At 45.9% G+C, this 21,337-nt stretch overlaps 1 protein-coding gene and 1 long non-coding RNA gene across 14 annotated transcripts in view; one reads left to right on the top strand and one right to left on the bottom strand.

Moving 5' to 3' along the window:
• Positions 1–4,822: 4,822 nt before the first annotated feature.
• Gm11520 (predicted gene 11520) lies at positions 4,823–19,000 on the bottom strand. The gene is made up of 3 exons (NR_155298.1): positions 18,963–19,000; positions 9,964–10,239; positions 4,823–5,248 (listed from the first exon to the last, which is right to left on the bottom strand). It is a non-coding gene; the product is annotated as a predicted gene 11520 (long non-coding RNA).
• A 169-nt stretch (positions 19,001–19,169) lies between these two features.
• Kat7 (K(lysine) acetyltransferase 7) overlaps positions 19,170–21,337 on the top strand; it is a 38,394-nt gene continuing 36,226 nt past the window's right edge. For 3 of the 13 annotated variants that reach the window (NM_177619.3, NM_001195004.1, NM_001195003.1), the window contains exon 1: positions 19,170–19,381. In NM_177619.3, coding sequence (NP_808287.1) covers positions 19,367–19,381 — 15 coding nt within the window. In that variant the 5' untranslated portion in view covers positions 19,170–19,366. Of the gene's footprint in view, positions 19,382–19,717; positions 20,039–21,337 lie in introns of those variants that run through there. The other 10 variants (XM_030245860.1, XM_030245858.1, XM_006533013.4 and 7 more) reach the window with 7 other exon arrangements.

The raw sequence follows: 21,337 nt of genomic DNA, 5'->3' as shown, positions 1-21,337 counted from the left end.
GAGGTGGCATATTGATGTCCCTCTCCAGTGCATGCCTGAATACATTTTAAAAGCACACTTTAAGCAGTGCTGGAGAGTTTGCTCAGCCGTTAGGAGAACTTGTTGCTCTTACAGAGGATCTGAGTTCAGTTCCCAGCACCCACATCACATGACACACAAACACCTGTGACTCCAACTCCAGGACATCTGATGCTTTCTTCTGGCTTCTGTGGGTATACACAATCTCATATGTACATCCTCACATGCATGCACATAAATAAAAGCATATTCATTTTCATAAACAAACTTTAAAGCTGGGTGTGGTGGTTCATGCCTTTAATCCCAGCACTTGGGAGGCAGGAGCCAGAGGATGTCTATGAGTTTGAGGTCAGCCTGGTCTAGCTAGGACAGGACAGGACAGGACAGGACAAGACAACCAATGCCACACAGAAAATGAAACAAAAGAACAAACAAGCCACTATAGGTCCGTCATGCTTTGTGATTCATGTACCTCTGGGAGTCAGGAGATTTCCACGGCAGCACCTTGGGGGCAGTTTGTACTCCATACCTAACCTTTGCCTCCAATATGAAAGTCTCTGGGGAGTTCACGTCAGTTCAGTACTCTCAGGGGACTGTCTAGAAACCAAAAGACACGTGTGCTTCATTCTCACTCTAGAGTTCTTTCTATGCCACCGCTGTTCTCACAGAAATCCTTTATATCTGCCTCAAAAATGCAATTGCCCCAGAGGCAGAAAGGTCAACACTTTTGAAATGTTCCATGTGATTTCACATGCAGGCCTTCTCTTCCTCTCATCCCATGTGCCAGGCATCAGAATCCTACCAAAGAGATCATAAACGTAACAGCAGGGGTGATTTGAACATCCGTCTTTAGTCTCATTTTGTTCATGCCCTGAGCTTAGCTCTGGAGCTTGGCTTCAGGACCAGAACCATCCTCTATAGAGGCTTCAGGACTTAGTGGGGTGGGGCATGCTCCTAGTCCCAGCATTTGAGAGGTGGAGGCGGGTGACTTCCTGCCTAAAGGCCCCCATGACTTTAAGACCAGCCTGGTCTACATACCAAGTTGTAGGCTAGCCAGGGCTACATCATGAGACCCTGTTTCAAAACAAATAAAAGGCAAAGGCTAGCTGGGCATGGCGGCACACGCCTTTAATCCCAGCACTCGGGAGGCAGAGGCAGGCGGATTTCTGAATTCAAGGCCAGCCTGGTCTACAGAGTGAGTTCCAGGACAGCCAGGGCTATACAGAGAGACCCTGTCTCAAAAAAACAGATAAGGGCTGGCGAGATGGCTCAGTGGTTAAGAGCACCGACTGCTCTTCCGAAGGTCCCGAGTTCAAATCCCAGCATGGTGGCTCACAACCATCCGTAACGAAATCTGACGCCCTCTTCTGGAGTATCTGAGGACAGCTACAGTGTACTTACATATAATAAATAAATAAATCTTAAAAAAAAACAGATTAAGAAAAAAGGCAAAGGCTTTTGTAATAAATCCTTGTGGGGTCAAAACTATATAGGTTTATGTATTTTTGAGACAGGATCTCACAGTGTAGCCTTAATTGGCCTGGAACTTATGCTATAGACCAAGTGGGCCTCAAACTCATAAAGATCTGCCTGCCTCTGCCCCCCCCCCCCCAGTGTCAGCTTTATCTTTGAGGCTCGGTCAGTGAGCCTTTCCTCTGTCCGTGAACCCCATCTTCCTCACCACTGTTTGCTTCAGCCTCCACTTCTGCTCCACAATCTGCAATCGTCCCTCAGCAAACCTTGTCAGACCCTGACCGTTTATCAGGACTAAGGAAGGGGGTTAATAGCCCACTATTGCCTTTCATACTAGCTTCTGAGCACCTCCATCTTTTCTCCTAAGCGTGCATGTGTGTATGTGTGTGTGTGTGTGTGTGTGTGTGTGTGTCCTTTCTCTCTGAGGAAGGGGATCTCTGTTGTCTTGTCAACAAGAACTGCAAGCCACTTCATCCAGCACAGCTGAGGTGGGGGATCACTTAAGCATCTGTCTCTCAAGCTAACATCTCTGGTCAGTATTGAATTGAGGCTAAAAGCCCTTATAGACCAAAAGCAGCAAAGGCTTTATGAGGCCTAATTCGACTGTTCGTTCTTTCTCTCTTTTCTCCTCTCTGCTCCTCTCCCTCCTTTTGTGTGTGCTAGGTAAGTGCTCTACCACTAAGCAACAGTTCGAGGCCTTAAAAAATATAGTGTGTGTGTGTGTGTGTGTGCTCATGCATTGTGTAGGTCCCCAAGAAGTTGCTCGGTGTCCTGTCATTCTCTACCTCGTTCCCTTCTTTATGGACCTAGAGCTAGGCTGTCACTCAGTGAGCTGCACTGACCCTCCTGCCTTCACCCTCTTACAATGCACACACCCACCTAGCTACACTTTTTACACGAGTGCTGGGGATTTGAACTCAGGTCCCCAGCAAGCATTCTCGTCCATGGAGTTAGCTCCCCAGTCTCAGCCCCAGCTCTTCTTTTTTAAAGATTTGTTTTAGTGTCCCTCTTAAAGAAGTTAAAATAAAATTAAAAACAAACCTGCGACTATAGGATTTGGTGGAAAGCCTTGGAAGGGACCTTTGACGCTGTTCCATTAACAACTCGATAAATCTGTTCTGACTAAAGGAATAGAGCCTGCTTACATCCCGATCTGACTAAATTAGGTGCCTATTCCTGGCTTTTCCTGTGGATTTCCTGTACCCAACTCATTTATTCCACAAAATGGCTCTGGCTCAACTAAATGGCCTTGACAGCCAAGTCTCTCTAGCTTCGAAAAAAACAAAAAACTCCACTCCTCCTCCTTCTTATTAACCTGCCTGCACTTTGAGAACAATGGTGTTTTCAGAGCAGGTGGTTTCTCCTGCTGCACACCGAAGCTCTTAGAAAGCTCTTGTACATTCCACCAGTGGGCTCTGGGACGACCTGCTTCCATTTACCTCCGGCAAAAGCCTCGCGGCTTACAAGGTCGTCAGCACTGTGTGGGTAGGAAGCAGCCTCGTCTTGCCCTTTTCCATGGCACTCTGATACAAGCACACAAGCTGGCACCTTTCCTGGACGTCCCACCCAAAAGTCCTGTCCAATTCTCTAGCCTCCTGAGTTGGCCCAGAAGGTTGAGTCAGAGTACAAATACCAAGTTTGTCGATTTCACGGCTCCGAACACCCAGTTCTGAATCTTCCCAAATACATTAGAAACCCTAGGATTCCGGAGCCAGTGAGGGCATCTGCAATCTCAGGGAAAGGCCAAGGAGCCCTTACCTATTAGGGACACTAACAGCAGGGCTCTACAAGCAATGCAGCCATAATGTCATGGGATATGTGCCCCTACCACACAACACAGAAGACAGGAAGCCACTTGCACACATTATCGCATCTAACTGTCCTGCTGTCTTCATGATTACTCTCTAGAGTCAACACAGTTATCCGCAACTTACTGGCTGAGACTCAGAAAAGTCAGGAAACATACTCATGCATTTACACAGCTCCAGTGACAGCCCAAAGACTGCTGCATTGTCACTACTTAGGAGGCAGTGTACTGGGTCAGACGAGCCCAGACCTAGAGGTGTATTCCTGACCCCATAGGTAAGGGTTGACATTAGACCATACAGGTCCCACTGGTCATGGCTTAACACAACTCCCTCTATCTCCCACATACCTAAACTCTCTGAAACTCTGATTTTGTTTATGCTACTCAGGAATTATGCAGGTGAGTCTGAGAACCTAGCTGCCTCGGGAATAAGAGTTTAATTTCTCCACTAAAATATTGTTAAGTGTGTGCTTTGGCAGCTAGGCTAGGGCCAAATCCAATTTTCTCTGAGTTTCCTACCTTGGAGAAGGAGAGACAAGAATGAGGGGTCGGAGTAGGGGCTCGAATTAAAGAGAAACCAGAAAAAAAGACCAAGGGAGGCGGAGGGTGGTACCGCTCTTCAAGGCCTGCCAGAGAAACTGAGCCAGAACTCTAAGAAGCATGGGTAGTGTGCCAGGGCAAGTGAGAGAGCTCTTTGTGAGGTCAAAAGAGAAGCCGTTAGAGGAGGCCCAAGGAAAGACATGGAGGGAAAGAGTGAGAGAAAAGAGAATCTACCCAGACTCAGGAGGCAGAAGCAGGCAGATCTTTATGAGTTCAAGGCCAGACTGGTCTACAGAGTGAGTTCCAGGACAGCCAGGGCTACACAGAGAAACCCTGTCTTGAACTCCCCCCTCCCCCAAAAAAGAAAATGTGTTTTAATTCTGAAACCACTATAAATCAAAAGAGGAAAGGATTTACCCCTTCGTTCTGTCTCCCAAACTTGGACAGCAAAGTAAGAAGACCTCACACCCGATTGGACTGCACTTTGTCCAAAGCCAGAAAACTCTGCCTGCAATGCCTGCTCTCACGGCTAAAATGCTGGCGGGCAGTGACTGGAAACCGCATCTGGTTGGTAAGTGATGGGCACTCCTGCCTTTCTGTCTTTGCTCCCTGCTTAGTGTGCAGCCTCTGCCTGGCAGGGAGCCTCCAGCAGGGGTTGGAGAGTAGGATCTTCCCGACAGTGTTTAAGACACAGTGGGTTATGAGCTTCTAGAAGGGGCTAGGTGGGAAGGCAGAGAGAAGACCCCAGACTAATTTCCAGGAGGCTTCAGCATGCCACTGACAAGAGTCCAGGTACTACTCATCTTCTTGATGTCTGTGGCTGCAGGCCAACTTTGGGACAGGATACGGCCTTCCCATTTCCTGGGGCCCAAGACCCTGGCTCTGGGTTGAGTAAAACCAGTGGAACTGGCAGGATAGGACTAACGGGCATCTGCGTACATTCTGAACCTTGAAATAAGCAAGCTGAGCAGCTCCGTAACAGCTAGTTTTGGAGGATTTATTTTTTTTTAACATGAAAGAATTCTTTTGAACCTTCCATGGCTCCAAGAAAAACTATTTGAAATGTCTCTTCTTATGGGGCCATGGGGTTAAGTGCCAGGGACGGTAGGCTAAATGCCAGGGATGCTGGTTGCATGGATCTTGGGAGCAAGGCTAATGGCATCCCCGCTGTGGACTCAGGAATACCAGGCCCAGGCATCGGTTGCCCAGAGAGATGCAGCCATTTTTACTTCTGACCGAAGGACACCACCTTCTGAGATTTCCCCCTCTGTGGTGGGAAAGAGAGCGGGCACCGGCCCGAAGGATCAGCAGGGTCTGTGCCCAAGAGTGTGCAGACCGGGAAGATGATCACCTGAGAGCCCAGGGTAGGGTGAGGCACGGCGATGATTTATGTTGTTCAGAATTTGGTTCCTGCTGGTGGAAAGAAGATGCATTTTGTGAGAGCTGCATAGTAATTGCCCTTCATAAGGATGATCGCAAAAGGTCAAGGGATGGATGGGTCCTGAATAGCCCTAATGTCCCTGAAACAGTCCATTGTGTAGCTATTGTCCAGACATGGAAAGGAACTCTTCTGACCTCATTCACGCTTTTCTTTTTTGGCCCCTGGGGTTTTCCAAGTGAATAATTACATACTACCTTATTTTAGAGCAAAGTTTATCTTTTTTCAACAACAATAACAACAACAACAACAATGGCTTAATACCTACTCATTTCTTGAGCTCTTCTATGCATCCAGTATCATGCTAGGTTAGAGGGACATATAGATGAATGATCCAGTCCTCTGGGGGAGTCTGAAGACTGGTTTTCAAAAGATTTCCTAATGACCTTTGGAATTTAGTAAACAAATCTGCATCCATCCCTTTATATTTCACACACATTTCAGCCTCCATCTTCCTGCAGTCTTTCTAAGAATTCTTTTTTTTTTTTTTTGGTTTTTCGAGACAGGGTTTCTCTGTGTAGCCCTGGCTGTCCTGGAACTCACTTTGTAGACCAGGCTGGCCTCGAACTCAGAGATCCGCCTGCCTCTGCCTCCCGAGTGCTGGGATTAAAGGCGTGCACCACCATGCCCGGCCTTTTTTTTTTTTTTAAGATTTTATTATTTATTATATATAAGTACACTGTAGCTGTCTTCAGGCACTCCAGAAGAGGGAGTCAGATCTCATTACAGATGGTTGTGAGCCACCATGTGGTTGCTGGGATTTGAACTCTGGACCTTTGGAAGAGCAGTCGGGTGCTCTTACCCACTGAGCCATCTCACCAGCCCAACGCCGGCCTTTTTAAGAATTCTTATTTATGTGTATGTGTATCTTAATGCATGAGTTTATGTGCACCCCATTCTTATAAGTGCCCATAGGGACCAGAAGAGGATGTTGGATTCCCTGGAACTGGAATGACAGGTAGTTGTGAAGTACCTGATATAGATGCTGGGGACAGAACCCAGGTCCTTCACAAAAGCAGCAAATGCTCTAACAGCCGAGTCAGCTCTCTCTTCTTGCAACCCTTCAATTTGGCCTCATGTGCTAACCTCCACTTTGATCAATTTGGATGACCTTCTCTTATTCTGATATGTCCTCCTTAGCAGACAGGAGAACCAGAATTAGGGACTATATTTTAAATGCAAATACTATATGAATGTGTCCATCTCTAAGTTAATAACTTCCTTTATCCACTTGTCATTCCTGTATACGCCCAGGAGTTTTGAATGCCTGCTGGGTAACATGCAGCTACTAAGTGAACAGAGCAGACACTGCCCTCATGGAAGCTACCATCTGGGTCGGTGTTTGGAAACAGAAGGTAAAGACTCCAAGTATCAGACAATTAAATGTGTAACTACAAACTGGCAAATGTTATGCAGAAAGTACAGGGTGTTATGAGTGTAAATGTGGTATTCTGGTATAATCAGGAGGCTCAGGGAGAGTCTCCTGAGGGAATGAGATTTGAGCTGAGATTAATGAAAATAGGTGAAGAAGAGTACTGGCCAGAATGTTCCAGGCTAAGTCAAGAGCACGTGTGAAGGTCCTGTGAGACGAGGAGCCAGTGTACCCCAAGAGCTGCAGGAGGGCCCATGACGTTGCAGCATAGCACATGAGGCAGGGGATTGCATGGGAAGGGTATGCAGGGTCAGCAGAGGAATGTCCATGAGGGTGCCCACAGTGGAAAGGCACATGGGATGAAGGCTGTACAAAAGACACAAAGTGGTTCCTTTTCTTGGATTATTGTTGCTTTTTTTCTTCCCTTTTGTACTGGCTGGTTTTGTGTCAACTTGACACAGGCTGGAGTTATCACAGAGAAAGGAGCTTCAGTTGGGGAAATGCCTCCACGAGATCCAGCTGTAAGGCATTTTCTCAATTAGTGATGAAGAGGGGAGGTCCCCTTGTGGGTGGTGCCATTTCTGGGCTGGTAGTCTTGAGTTCTATAAGAAAGCAGGCTGAGCAAGCCAGGGGAAGCAAACCAGTAAGAAACATCCCTCCATGGCTTCTGCATCAGCTCCTGCTTCCTGACCTGCTTGAGTTCTAGTCCTGACTTCCTTTGATGATGAACAGCAGTATGGAAGTATAAGCTGAATAAACCCTTTCCTCCCCAACTTGCTTCTTGGTCATGTTGTTTGTGCAGGAATAGAAACCCTGACTAAGACAAATTGGTACCAGCATAGTGGGGTATTCCTGTGACAACATGACCATGTTTGGGGGAGGACTGTGGAAGGACTTTGGAACTTTGGGCTAGAAGATCCATTCGGTGTTAAGAGCTCTGTCAGATGTTGTGTAGGAACTTAGGAGATAATGTTGAGAACAGTGCAGAAGATGGAGGCCTGGCTTGTGAAATTTCAGAGGGAAGATTAAAGACTCTTTTTAGGGCCGTTGCTATTTTGAGCTTGATTATTCTATGGTTCTGGTTAGCTGGGGCTGAAGAATCAGCTGTGATTAACAAGATACCAGAACTACTAAAGTGAACCCTTTGCATTACTGGGACTATTGATGCTGGTTAGCTGGAGCTAAGGAATTGGCGGTGATTAAGAGACCATCGTTGAGGTGACATCTTCTGGGAAGTGTTTTCTAAGAGCACAGAAGCTGTGTTCCAGAGACAGCCAAGATTGTACCTTGTGCTGTGGCTGGGCTTAGTAATATGGAAGAGTTACCCACGTGGTACTGGTTTTGAAGGCATGAAGGGGTCACACAGAGCAGCTGAGGCTAGGCACTGTTAGAGGCCATGGAAGGCCATTGGTGAAGGTGCAGCCTCAGTTGCAATTGATGGCCCAGGACTGAAGGGGTCATGCAAAGGAGTTGAGGTTTGGCACCATGAAGAGAGCCTATGAGAGGCTATTGGTGAAGCCTGGTTACAGTGGAAAACAGCAGCGTTTTGGAGATGCCAGTACCATGAGATGACCACCAAGAACAGCAGCAGCAGTGGAGTACAGGCAGCTGGAGCCTAGAAGACAAGGTGTGTGCTACAAAGGGCAGGGCTGGAAAAGTGACCCAAGCCCTTGGAGGAGCCCAGAAGATCATGAGTTGGATCCCAGACATTGGGTGGATAGAGATTGATTTTTGCTTTTGATTGTGACTGTACCCTGATATTTTTCCCTCTTTAAGGAAGAAAGTATTTTAGTGGAGCCCACAGTTAAGAGACTTTGAATTTTAAAAGATATTGGATATTCTAAAAGTGATTGAACTTTTAATATGTAAAGACTGTGGGACTTTTAAAGTTATTTAGATCTTGGGGATGAATAAGAACTTAGGGTTGAGGCTTACTAGTGATGTGTTTGTGTGTCAAGTTGACAAGGGGTCAATTGTACTGGCTGGTTTTTTGTCAACTTGGCACAGGCTGGAGTTATCACAGAGAAAGGAGCTTCAGTTTGGGGAAATGCCTCCACGAGATCCAGCTGTAAGGCATTTTCTCAGTTAGTGATCAAGGCGGGGGTGGGAGGGTGGGGAGGAGGGGGCTCCCCTTGTGGGTGGTGCCATCTCTGGGCTGGTAGTCTTGGTTCTATAAGAGAGCAGGCTGAGCAAGCCAGGGGAAGCAAGCCAGCAACCAACATCCCTCCATGGCCTCTGCATCAGCTCCTGCTTTCTGTCCAGCTTGAGTTCCAGTCCTGACTTCCTTGGTGATGAACAGTAATATGGAAGTGTAAGCTGAATAAACCCTTTCCTCCCCAACTTGCTTCTTGGTCATGTTGTTTGTGCAGGAATAGAAATCCTGACTAAGATACCCCTTTAGGAGTGATAATGATGGTTTGAATGGCCAAGAACTTTCCCAGTGTCCTGACATAGTGTGGCTCCCAAATTACTGGGCCAGCCTCTGCCACTGTGGACAGAGGGCAGGGCGGAGGGTGGGTGGAGTGCTTTGCCTGGGGTATCAGCTCTACAAATGAAGTTTGGAACAGCCCCAAGACTATAGTCCTTGTTCTCAGATAACTCTATCACATGTGCCCTTCCACCCCCACTGAAATGCTCCACCTGCCCTGCCTCCCTGTAGCAGCTGTGCTTCCCCACCTAAACTAGGGAAGATGTCTGGGTAAGAATTCTGACTCTGCCCAGCTACTTGAGACTTGATCTGATGAGTTTAGGCCACAGTTTTGATGGGAAATTATATCTAATATATCATATATATATATACACATATGTATATATACACACATGTGTATTATACATTATGTATCATATATAATATGTATCCATATATACATACATATATGATATATATATATATATGTATCCTTAATCATTTTCCAGAGGTATTAATGGAAGCCATGCAGAAAGAGGGTCATGATGGTCCCACATGGCCTTTCAGAAGCCCTTCCTTTCGTCCTAAACATATCTTTGGAGAATGTGGCTTGGTGCAGTGACATCTGCTGGCAAGGCTGGGCAGGTAATAAAATGACCAGATGCCCACTCATCTGCATGTAATTTTCAGAGTTATAAAAATGGCATCATAGTAGACCTGGTGGTGTAAGACTGTAATCCCAGCTACTCACAGGCAGAGGCAGGAGGGCAGGTTCAAGGCCTGCTGAGCTATAGAGTAAATTCAAGGGTGCCCTGAGAAGTAGTAGGACCTTGTTGCAAAAACTGAAAAAAAAAAAAAAAAAAAAAAAAGGGCCTAGGCTATGTACTGCTCAGTAGTGGGGTACTTGCCTGGCATTTGTGCGGTGCTAGGTTCAGTCCCCAGTACCATACATACTTCTGAGATTGCACTGCAGCCAGTTGGTTGGTACAAAGCTGAAAGATCAGGCTGGAGAGATGGCTTTAGCTGCTCTGAGCACTTGCTGTTCTTCTAGAGGATCTCAGCTTTGTTCCCAGCATGCATGTTGACTCCAGTTGCTGAGAGCTAATGTCCTCTTCTGGCCTCTGCATGCTGCATGTACTCACAAACAAGTGATATATACTCACATAGACTCATACCACACTCACCTAATATTTTAAAAAAAAATACAGAAAATGGAAGAAAGTAAAGGAACAAAACAACATCTTACAATAAAGCTTTAACAAAGCAGAAAGGTCTAAAGCTGTAGGTTTGAGCCATAAGCTAGTTGGTTCTGAGCAATGAAAGTGCTTCTTCTATTGGTAACCTGCAACTCATGTCAGCCAGTTGATTCTCATCTAAGAACAGTTAGTCACAGAGGAACTTTGTGTAAACACATGGAATGACTCAGGGGGACCCATTTCTAGTCCCCATTTCTGGGAAAGCTTTCCACAAATAAAAAGATTCATATCCTAAAAATGGAAGAAGGCAAAGTCTTTTTTTCTGTTTCTGATTAATTAATTAATTGATATTTACTAAGACAGGGTTTCTCTGTGTAGTCCTGGCTGTCTTGAAACTCTGTACATAAACCAGGCTAGCCTCCAAGTCACAGAGATCTGCCTGCCTCTGCCTCCCAAGTGCTGGGATTAAAGGCCTTTTGTTTGTTTGTTTGTTTTTCATGACAGGGTTTCTCTGTATAGCCCTGACTGTCCTGGAACTCACTCTGTAGACCAGGCTGCCTCAAACTCAGAAATCCGCCTGCCTCTGCCTCCCGAGTGCTGGGATTAAAGGTGTGCACCACCACTGCCCAGCTAAGGCCTTTTTTTTTTTTTCCCAATCTCCTTGAGGTTAACTGGGCTCAGCTAATGCGTCTTCTTCTATTTTTTATTTTAAAGGCTCTTTCAGGTTACCAAGAAAATGTTGTCAACAGAAACATCTCATGGTTCTCACAGTGGATAAGAAGGGTATAGCTTTTTTTTTCCCCAGTCCTGGAGATAGCAACGCACACATGCCAGGCAAACACTTCATCACTGAGATAAGTCCCAGCTGTGACTACAAGCATTTAAGGTGAACCTCCAATCTTGTTGGGGGAGGTGGCGGTGGTGAGATAGAACCGCCTCCCTGCGTCCGTGCACTTTACATAGACTTTCTGCTCAGTTTCACTCTTCGTCTACATCATGTACACTCGGCAGTTCACCAGGGGTGCGAGTGGGAAGCTACAGAGAAACAGAGAGCAGACAGTACTAGAGAAATAATCATGAAGCAAATAGTCCATCCTCTTACTAACAATGCCTCTGTAAATGAACATGGCTTAGCCACCCCACCTGGAATCTCTATTCTTCATTCAAACTCAAAAATCAAAAGTCCAGCTGGGCGGTGGTGGCGCATGCCTTTAATATATCCTTGGAGATTTATTAAAGACTCTGGAGTCAGTGCTCTTAATGACTCCATTCTGGAGGTCCTGAGTTCAAATCCCAGCAACCACATGGTGGCTCACAACCATCTGTAATGAGATCTGACACCCTCTTCTGGTGTGTTTGAAGACAGCTACAGTGTACTCACATATAATAAATAAATAAATCTTTAAAAAAGTCCATTAGAGAAGTTTGAAATGAATAGAATTTTACAAAATGATACACACACAAAGAGAGAGAGAGAGGGAGGGAGAAAAGGAGAGAGAGAGAGAGAGAGAGAGAGAATATACTACCTTGCCATCCTCTTGAGAAACAAAAGCACATTTGAGGGGTTGGAGATGAAGCTCAGCTGGTAGAAAGTGTTTGCTCCTCATGCACAAAGAGCCAAATGTGATTCCCAGCACAGGGTAACACTAGGTGTGGTGGCACATGCTTGTAATCCCATCACTTGGGAAGTAGATGAATTTGAGATTGGCCTGGGCTACAAGAGGCCCTACCTCATTAAACAAACATTTTTTTTTGAGCTATAGTTTAACATTTTAATTCTGGTACTATCTTAGATTGTTACTCTCATACTAGACTATGAGCAGGTGACTATACACAACTCTTTGAGGGAAGAAATAAAGAACATCTTTGAGGCAGAAATAAAAGCAGGAGGGAGGGCTGGTGGGATGATTCAGCGGTTAAGAGCACTGACTGCTCTTCCAGAGGTCCTGAGTTCAAATCCCAGCAACCACATGGTGGCTCACAACCATCTGTAATGAGATCTGATGCCCTCTTCTGGTGTGTCTGAAGACAGCTACAGTGTACTTACATATAATAATAAATAAATCTTTAGGCCGGAGTAAGGAGGGACTGAGTGAGTGGGGGCCTACCAGAGAAAGCAGGGTTGACCAGAGCATGCAGAGGTCCTAAAAATTCAACCCCCAACAACCACATGAAGGCTCACAACCACGTACAGCTACAGTACTCACATACATAGAATAAGTAAATGAATCTTAAAAAAAAAAAAAAAAAAAAGGATGGAGCCATAGGAGCAAGCAGCTGCTGCCATGCTCTGACATAAAGGACCCTTAGTACTAGGGAAATGTAAACACACTATGTAGCAGTCCCATAGAGCAATGGAACATGGAAGCTGCAGCTTCAACTATGAAGACCAGAGACACATAGAAGAGGATCAGTTCTCTCATTGTTGCTGTGACAAACTCCAGTACCAAACACAGTTTGGGGAAGGAAAGATTTATCTGGAAAGGTCACAGCTCATCATCTAGGGAAGCCAAGGCAGGAGCTGGAGCGGGGGCCACAGCAGAGTGTGGCTTACCGGTTTGCTCCTCCAGCCACCTGGCCCACACAGCCTATGACTACCTGCCCATAGGTGACACTGCTCATTGTGGGCTTGGTCCTGCTACATCAACCATGCCCCTTAAGAGAGCCGGAAAGATGGCTCAGTAAGAGCATTCACTGGCAGCTCTCCCAGAGGACCTGGGTTCAGTCCCTTGCATACACATGGTGGCTCACAACCATCTGTAATCCCAGTTTCAGAGGATCTGACCTTGGAGAGGACCAGGCATGAACATGGTGTACATACATGCACATAAGCAAAGTATTCTTATACATAAAATCTTTTAAATCATAGTGTCCTTTTAAGTGTGTGTGTGTGTGTAGCTTTACAACAACAGTAAATTTGTAAATTTTAGGAAACATCTCTTCCCTCACCATCTTGTCTTGGGTTATACTGGGTAAATAATTTCTGAAAGGCAGAGGGGGCTGCAGGCAGGTCAAGGTGACCTCCACAGGCCCCTCCTGCAGACACTTGTCCCAAGTTGATGGTTTATGAGCCGTGTTCACTCAGCTTCCAGCCCAATGCCTGCCGTATCCCAGCTGCTCAGGAAATATCTGGTGACTCAATGGAAACACCCACCACCTGAAAGTCTCCATTCGTGTTTACTATGTGTACTCCATCTTGAAGTATGAAGGGGAATTTAGTTTTCCTGGAATCCAAACATAATAATAATAAGAATGATAATAACGAAGGGCCATCCCTAATGGCAGTTCTCCGGTCTTCTTGATAAGTGAATTAGGGCATGGAGGACCCAAGGAGAGACAGTCTGCTAGAGAAAACCCAATTACGCTGAGGAACATATGTTGGCCTGAGGCCTCTGCTGCCGTAACAACATCATGTAACTATAACTACAGCCCTGGAGGGCCCTGAGCCCGTCAAATATGGAAAAGGATGTCTTCATCATAGGACAGCTTTGTGCTCACATAGACTTCCCTGGAGGGCTTGGATCAGGGAAGGGAGATAAATTAAGTAGAAGAAAAGAGGGGGATGAAGGATGGAAGAGAAGAATCGCTACCAGAGCAGCATAATGACTTTTTTTTAAAGCAATTTTCAAAATGTGGTTATTTGACTGTTTAGCTTTGGGTGGTGGTTATTTATAACCCCAGCTGCAGAAGGTGGGAAGCTGCATTGCCGCCTGCTGGGATCTAGCCAATAATTTCCCCCAGGGTAGGCTGAGGGTGGGGCCTAAGGAAGACACAGGAACCAACTTAACCATTGGCCAGATCATTAAGAGAAGCTCCAGGCCATACACAGCAGGGGAAAGAAAGAAAGGCCCACCAGAGACTCTTATTTTTGTGTTTTTGTTGTTGTTGAGACAGTCTTTGTAGCTCTCTCTGACCTGGAACTCTGTGCAGACAAGGCTAGCCTCCAATTTACAGAGAGACCTGCTTTCTTCTGCTTCTCCAATGCTGGTATTAAGGTGTGAGCTACACCTATCCCTTCCCAACCCTAGCCCAATTCCAGCAAAACTGGAACTATGTAGATCAGGTTGTCCTTGAATTTGCAGTGTTCTGAGCTTTCTGTGCTTTGAGATTGCTAGCATTAAAGGTATGCTCTACCATGCCAGCCTGACTATTGTTTTGTTTGTTTGTTTTGCTTTTATTTTTTTGAGACAGGGTTTTTCTTTCCTGGAATTCACTCTATAGACCAGGCAGCCCTCGAACTCACAGTGATTCACCTGCCTCTGCCTTCCAAGAGCTGGGATTAAAGGCATGTGCTACTACCACCCAGCCTCTGACTCTATTCTTAAGGCAGACGTAAAGAAAAGGATCTTAATATGAATTTGTAGGACATCAGCAACTGCTGAAGTTCTCCCAAAGGAGTAGAGGATACATCAATACTTTTAGCTGGAAGTTACAGGATGAGATGGGTCTAGTTACCATAGCATTGTCTTGAAAAGGTCCAGGCCAGCTTCTCTCACTTTACAAGACAGTATCTGCACACACAGAGAATGTCTTATCGCTAATCCTCCAGGTTATGTACCTGGTCAGAGAAAAGAGGTCTGGTCCTCTGGAAGTCTTTCCTAGCTGAGTCATCACCTTGCCCTGGGGTCAGGAACATTTAATTTGGTACTACCCCATTTACTGAGTTCTTCAGATGCCATTCAGCAAGAATGAAAGAAGCTGCAGACAGTGTGACAAGCCACACAGAGCTCCCAGCTTTCAGTAGCTTAAGGCCTTTGAAGCAGGCAATTTGAAATATAGTACCTATCATTTTACTGGCAAAGGAACCTTCCTTTTTGAATCTTTGGATTTCTTCTTCTTCTTCTTCTTCTTCTTCTTCTTCTTCTTCTTCTTCTTCTTCTTCTTCTTCTTCTTCTTCTTCTCCTCCTCCTCCTCCTCCTCCTCCCCCTCCCCCTCCCCCTCCCCCTCCCCCTTCTTCTTTTGGAGACAGGGCTGTGTAGCCCTGGCTATCCTGGAACTCACTCTGTAGACCAGGCTGGCCTCGAACTCAGAAATCTGCCTGCCTCTGCCTCCCAAGGGCTAGGATTAAAGGCATGTACCACTACTGCCCGGCTGGATTTCTTCGAATAAACTCACTTTATTGTAATGAACTCACAAATAAAACATCATGCAACTAGATTACAGTAGCTACTCAAACACTTGCTGAGTCCCAAGCTTGCTCCAGAGCTCAGTGAGCTCCCTTACGGTTAGAATTGCTATTCGGAAGCGAGGGAACGTGGCTTAGAGTTTATCATGCTCATTATCAGCTACAGTTTCTTACTTGCTTATCCACTGAAAAAAGAAAACTATGGCAGAGTTAAAACTAGGAAAAAAATTAGCCTTATACCCTCTTTCAGACTCTGCCTGCATGCTGTCCTTCCTCTTTGCCTAATATGACCTAGTACCCCCCCCCTTTTTTTTTTGTGTATTTTAAAGGAAACTGAGGAACTTTTTTTTTTTTTTTAATGTGCATTGCTGTTTTGCCTGAATGTGTCTGTGTGTCAGATCCCCTAGAACCAGAGTTACCGGCAGTTGTGAGCTGCCATGTGGGTGCTGGGAATTGAACCCTCGTCTTCTGGAGGAGCAACCAGTGCTCTTAAGCAATGAGCCATCCAGTCCTGGAAAACTGAGGAACTTTTTATTTGGGGAGAACTCAGAAACGTAATGGAGGAGATGAGACACAGATACAAGTAAAAACCATCTACAAAGGCACATGCGACTGTCCCCGCCATCCCAGTCTGCTTTAGTTAGCCCTCGTCTTGGGCGCAGATTGCAGCAGCATTTGAACTAAACTACTTTGGGCTTCCCTGCTTCTCTGATCCCTCCTCTAAAAGCTGCCAGAAGTAAATCTCTAAACTGCAAGTCTGATCACGGAATGTCTCTGCTTAAAGTACTTCAGTACCAGCCTAGCCCCTCCAGTCCAGTCTCCCAACCCAGGTACAGAAGGCTCTGCAGGAACTGGTTCCCAGCACCATTTTGGCAACCATTTCACTCCCCCTTGCCAAGTCAGTTACCCCAGACAGGACGCTTGCTCCACACCTCAGCTTCTCAACATGCTGTACTCTTTGCATGGAAAGCCCCTGGTTTCTGTCATCCTATTAAATTTTTCATTCACCTTTCATCTTTTTCCTACTTTTCAGACGAAATGCTCCGCCTGCCTCTCTGTCCCGGTGGATCCTTCTGTCCTTCTATTTTTTTTTTTTTTTTTAGTAGTCCATAGCATTTGAGAACAACTCAAACTCATAGCTCCACTGAGGGAAGATGCTGTTTTCTCCATCTTGGTATAACATGATGTCTGTGTAATTGCTAGGTTTCTAAAGCTGAAGTGAGCTAAATAGATAGAAGTGACCACTGACACCACAGGAAAATACCAAACAGTAGGATGCTATAGTCATGATTAGAGAGACTGCAAACAAACAAAGAGCCATACATCAAGCACTTACTCTATCTCAGGAACTTGCTGAGTCTTTCAAAACACTCATTTCTTTTATTCTTTCCAACCACTTAGTCAGCTGGTCATTAGCACAAACACTTTAAGATGAGAAACTTAGGTCAATTTAAAAACCCATCCAAGGGGGCTGGTGAGATGGCTCAGTGGGTAAGAGCACCCGACTGCTCTTCCGAAGGTCCAGAGTTCAAATCCCGGCAACCACATGGTGGCTCACAACCATCCGCAACAAGATCTGACTCCCTCTTCTGGAGTTGTCTGAAGACAGCTACAGTGTACTTACATATATTAGTAAATAAATCTTAAAAAAAAAAAACCCATCCAAGAGCAACACAGAGAGAAAAAAAAAAAGACAGAGCTGATCTGCATCTGACATCAAAGCCTTGTACTCAATTCTAGTGAAGCTGATAATGAGGAGTAGGGACTGTGTTCCTATTGGCTGGGAAATGGAGGGGGGACATATCTACCAACGTTTGAAAATATGCAGTAGTTTCTGAAAAATAATGTCACCATGTTTTATTACCTTACAAACAGTAAATCAGGAAAGTCTTTCTGAAGACAGAAAAGAAATTACAGGGGGTTGGAAGATGAATCCGGTCTAGGCTGACCTAGAACCATGTAGCTGAAAACCTTAAACTGAATCAAGCTTTTGATTCAAGGACTGGGAGTACAGATGTGTGTCACCACAAGCCAACTTAAAAGGATATTATTCAAATATAAGAGGCTGTTAGCACTAGTTAGGGAGTTAGAACATTCCAGAGTAGCCCCAGGAACATATCCTTACGTGAAAAGAACAGTGATAGAATGGATTAAACACGAGAGAGCTAAAATAATACAAAGGAAAATATCTGAGCCCTTTTCAAGCAAGTTTTTATGTGCAAATCAACTCACAAAGATTGTTAAAAGGTATTTATACTAAGTACTAAAAGCAAAATACCGAATGCTAATGGCGTCAACAATGGCTTAAGCTATTCCCCACCCCCAGCCCCAGGGAATGTGGGCTAAGGGTCTGGAATTTTTTTAACTCCGAAGAGTCCTCTGTTTAGCATGTCAATCAGGTTTGTATTCTGTTCTTAAAGCCTCTCTCCAGGTTAGCCAGCCTCAAATGGAAATTCTGATAGGGGCCTGTGGGGGTTCAGGGGATAAAAGCACTTGCTCTTTCAGCAAGCTGGATGACCCGAGTTTGATCCCAGAGACACCACAAAGGTGGAAGTTAGGAATCTATTCCCCAAAGTTGTCCTCTGAGCACTCACCTGGTCATGAGTGCGTGCTCAGCTCACACACACACACACACACAAATCTGGAACCAGAATTCTATCTTGGTAATTACTGAGGTTGCTTTGATTCCAGCAAGTCACTCTTGGTTCACCTTGGTTCTTTCAAGTCCTCTGAGGCTAAAACTTCAAGGCCTACAAACCACTTTCCAGACTTTTCTTTTTCGAGACAGGATCTAGCCTGGAACTGGCCATGTAGACCAGGCTGGCCGTAAGCTCATGATTTGGATCTGCCTGCTTCAAAAAGCATGCACCCCCACCCCCACCCCCCCACCTGGTTCCAGACTTTTCGTATAGCTCTTTCTTCTAGTCTTAATTTCTTCTTCTTATGGCCTTTTATTATTACTTGAATACCCACTCCCTTTCTAGTGTCTTTCAAAATACTATTTCTCTCTCCACTCAGTTCTTGGCTCTTGCATTTGTGCTACAGAGGTCACACGGGCTGAATGAGGTTCAACACTTCTCCGACTTTTGGTACAGCACCCTCACATTCAAACCACGTCCTCCGCCCCTCTCCGGGCCACCCAAAGATCTCAAACCAAAGCAGAGCACTGATAAGCCGGGGGCGTTTCACAACAGAGATAAACTGGAAATTCTTTGGCGCTCCGGCATCCTGAGAATGGCTCTGCATCATCTCATAACTTACTTCTTGTTCTCTTAACGCAAGGACAAGGCATAAAGAGAACACTCTACCCCACTTCAAGACCGACAACGACCCTGTCAATCCTTTATTCAAGCCCCATTCACACCACTCCGGAACACGGAATAGCTCTTACAGCAGTTCCTTGGGCAAAATATCTCTTGCCAGTTCGGAGTTTACAGAATGAACGGAAACGTCCTTCGGCCGACTAGGAAATGAAAGAGTTAAAGATCGACAACCTGATGGATTCTGGGGTTTTCCTCCCTCCACGCCACAAATTAAAACGACGAGGAAGGAAGAGTTTGCCCAATGTAAAGATGAAAACGGTTACCTTCAACTGCCAGACTTCTGCCCCAAACAATCATGGCTACCTAATCCCACACGAATGCCGCCTACCTAACTAAAAAGGTCTAGCCGAAGGTTTCACCACTGGTGCCGTCTCCTGCCCAATTCCAAAATGGCGCTGACTGGCCTCACTAAGAGTTTCGAGCTTCCCATGATCCTCACTGGCCTAAAGGTCAGGTGACGCAAGCCTCAGCCGGAAGTTAAGGAATAGGCGCTTCCAGCCCGCGGCGCTTGCGCAGAAGGCTCTAGACGCTGAGAGGTAGGAGGCACTTGGGATCGTCCGCAGGGTTTGGGACAGCTACAGAGGCCGCCACGGAGCCCGCCGGAGCCCCCGTTCCTGCTGGTGCTGCCGCCGCCCGAATCGGAACCGTCGGGCTGCAGCCGCCGGCAATGCCGCGAAGGAAGGTGAGAAATGGCAGAGAAGGGATGGCGGGTTTCTAAGGGGAGTCGATTGAGTAACGTGACGCGGTTGGCCACGCCTCGTCGTGCTTGGGTTCCAACTTTCTGGTCCCCCGAACCTAGCCTAGCTACTCTGTCTCCTCTCGGTACCAGACAGAAAAATGTGGGCCCGACCCTGGCCTCGGCCTATGCCTGTAACTATTCCCGCCCTCTGCTTGCCCGGATCGGAGGCGTTCTTGTTAATTGGTCGCGGAAATGTCTAGAAGCGTATTGATTGGATGGTGACGCCGCCTGTTTGGGCCCAACGGTCACCTCCCCGCGTGCGTGGGCGGTGTCTCGGTCTGGCCCCGGTGCTCTCCGACTGGCTGTGGCGAATGCTCTCCCTTCTCTTTATTGGCCCAGCTTTGCAGTCTGTTCTTGTGGCGGGTGCGGCTTAGCAAGGCCTGGATTGGGGCGACCAACGCCCCGCCCTTCCGGATAGAGATGGCGATAGGTGTTGTAAAGGCGAGTTGGGAAGACCACTTTCCTTTCCTGGTGGGGGGATTACAACAAAGCCGAGGATGGGTGGTTAGAAAGCCAGCGCCCACCCCCAAGGGATAGCTCGCAGGCCTGTTGCGTCTCAGTCACCGTCTTCCACCTATTTGTTCAGTTTGACATTTCCTGGTCAGTAAATGTTTGTTGAACTGTATGACATTTGCCCCATATGTTCAGTCGTAAAATGCAAAGAGCAGTGTTACGTGCTAGTTGCTAGGAATTCGAAAAGTATGCGTGATCACTGGCTTAAAGGGTTATCGCTGTTGAGAGAAGAACACAAAGAACCATAGTTCATACAGTCTCTGCTTGAAATTGTATACACTGTAAGAAAGCCGTTAACGTGGGAAATAAGTAAAGAGCTGATTTTCAGGGTTAAGCCAGGCAGAATTGATAGGTCATGGACGGGTGTCAGGGTCTTTGGCTGAGATGACCCTAAAGTTTGCCTTTTAGTGACATTCTGTGCCTCTATTTACTTGTGGTCAGATTTTTGAATGAAATATTTGGATGGATAGACGGTTGGTATTCATATTTCTGCAGAGATCACTCTTCATGGAAGCTTTCCAAGTTAAATATTTACATTAATGTCTCTTGCAATGACCAGAGTTGACAGGTAGTATTTTTTTAAAAGATTAATTTATGTATTTTATGTATGTGAGTACACTGTAGCTGTACAGATGGTTGTGAGCCTTCATGTGGTTGTTGGGAATTGAATTTTTAGGACCTCTGCTCACTCAGGCCCAAAGATTTATTTATTATTATACATGAGTACATTGTAGCTGAGTTTAGACGCACCAGAAGAGGGCACAGGTGTTTGTGAGCCACCATGTGGTTGCTGGGATTTGAACTCAGAACCCTCGGTAGAGCAGTCAGTGCTCTTAACCTGCTGAGCCATCTCATCAGCTCGACAGGTAGTATTTATATCCAGGCATACCAAATACAAGAGACAGACCTACTGGTTTGTTGGAATGATCTAGTCTCCTTTTAGCAGTTTCCAAATGTAAAAGTGGAGAATGTAAATTCTTCCTGGATGTTATGGTACAAGCCTTTAATTCCAGCACTTGGGAGGTGGATCTCTATAGTTTGAGGTACACATGGCTGATATGCTGGGGTGTCCTGACTCAAAAAGAAGAAGAAAATGTAAGTTCTTGCTGGGTATAGTGATACACACCTGTAGTTCTGGCATCCTGGAGGCTGAGGCAGGAGGCTCATCTTGAGCTTAAGGCAAACCTGGGTTATATAATAAATTCCAGGCCAGCCTGAGCTAAATAGCAAGAACCTATCTCAAAACCAACAAAACCCAAATGTAAATATGTTGGTAACTTGGTTGATGGCCAATCTGTCCTAATCTATCCTTAGGTTATTTAGTTTTTTTATATGCCTCATGTAGTGTGATACTAAATTTCTGTTTGCTAGAAAATATTAATGTTT

Source organism: Mus musculus, chromosome 11, assembly GCF_000001635.26.
Source record: "Mus musculus strain C57BL/6J chromosome 11, GRCm38.p6 C57BL/6J".
Classification (NCBI taxonomy): domain Eukaryota; kingdom Metazoa; phylum Chordata; class Mammalia; order Rodentia; family Muridae; genus Mus; species Mus musculus.
The sequence above is the reverse complement of the archived record's forward strand: the minus strand, read 5'-3'. Positions and strand labels throughout refer to the sequence as shown.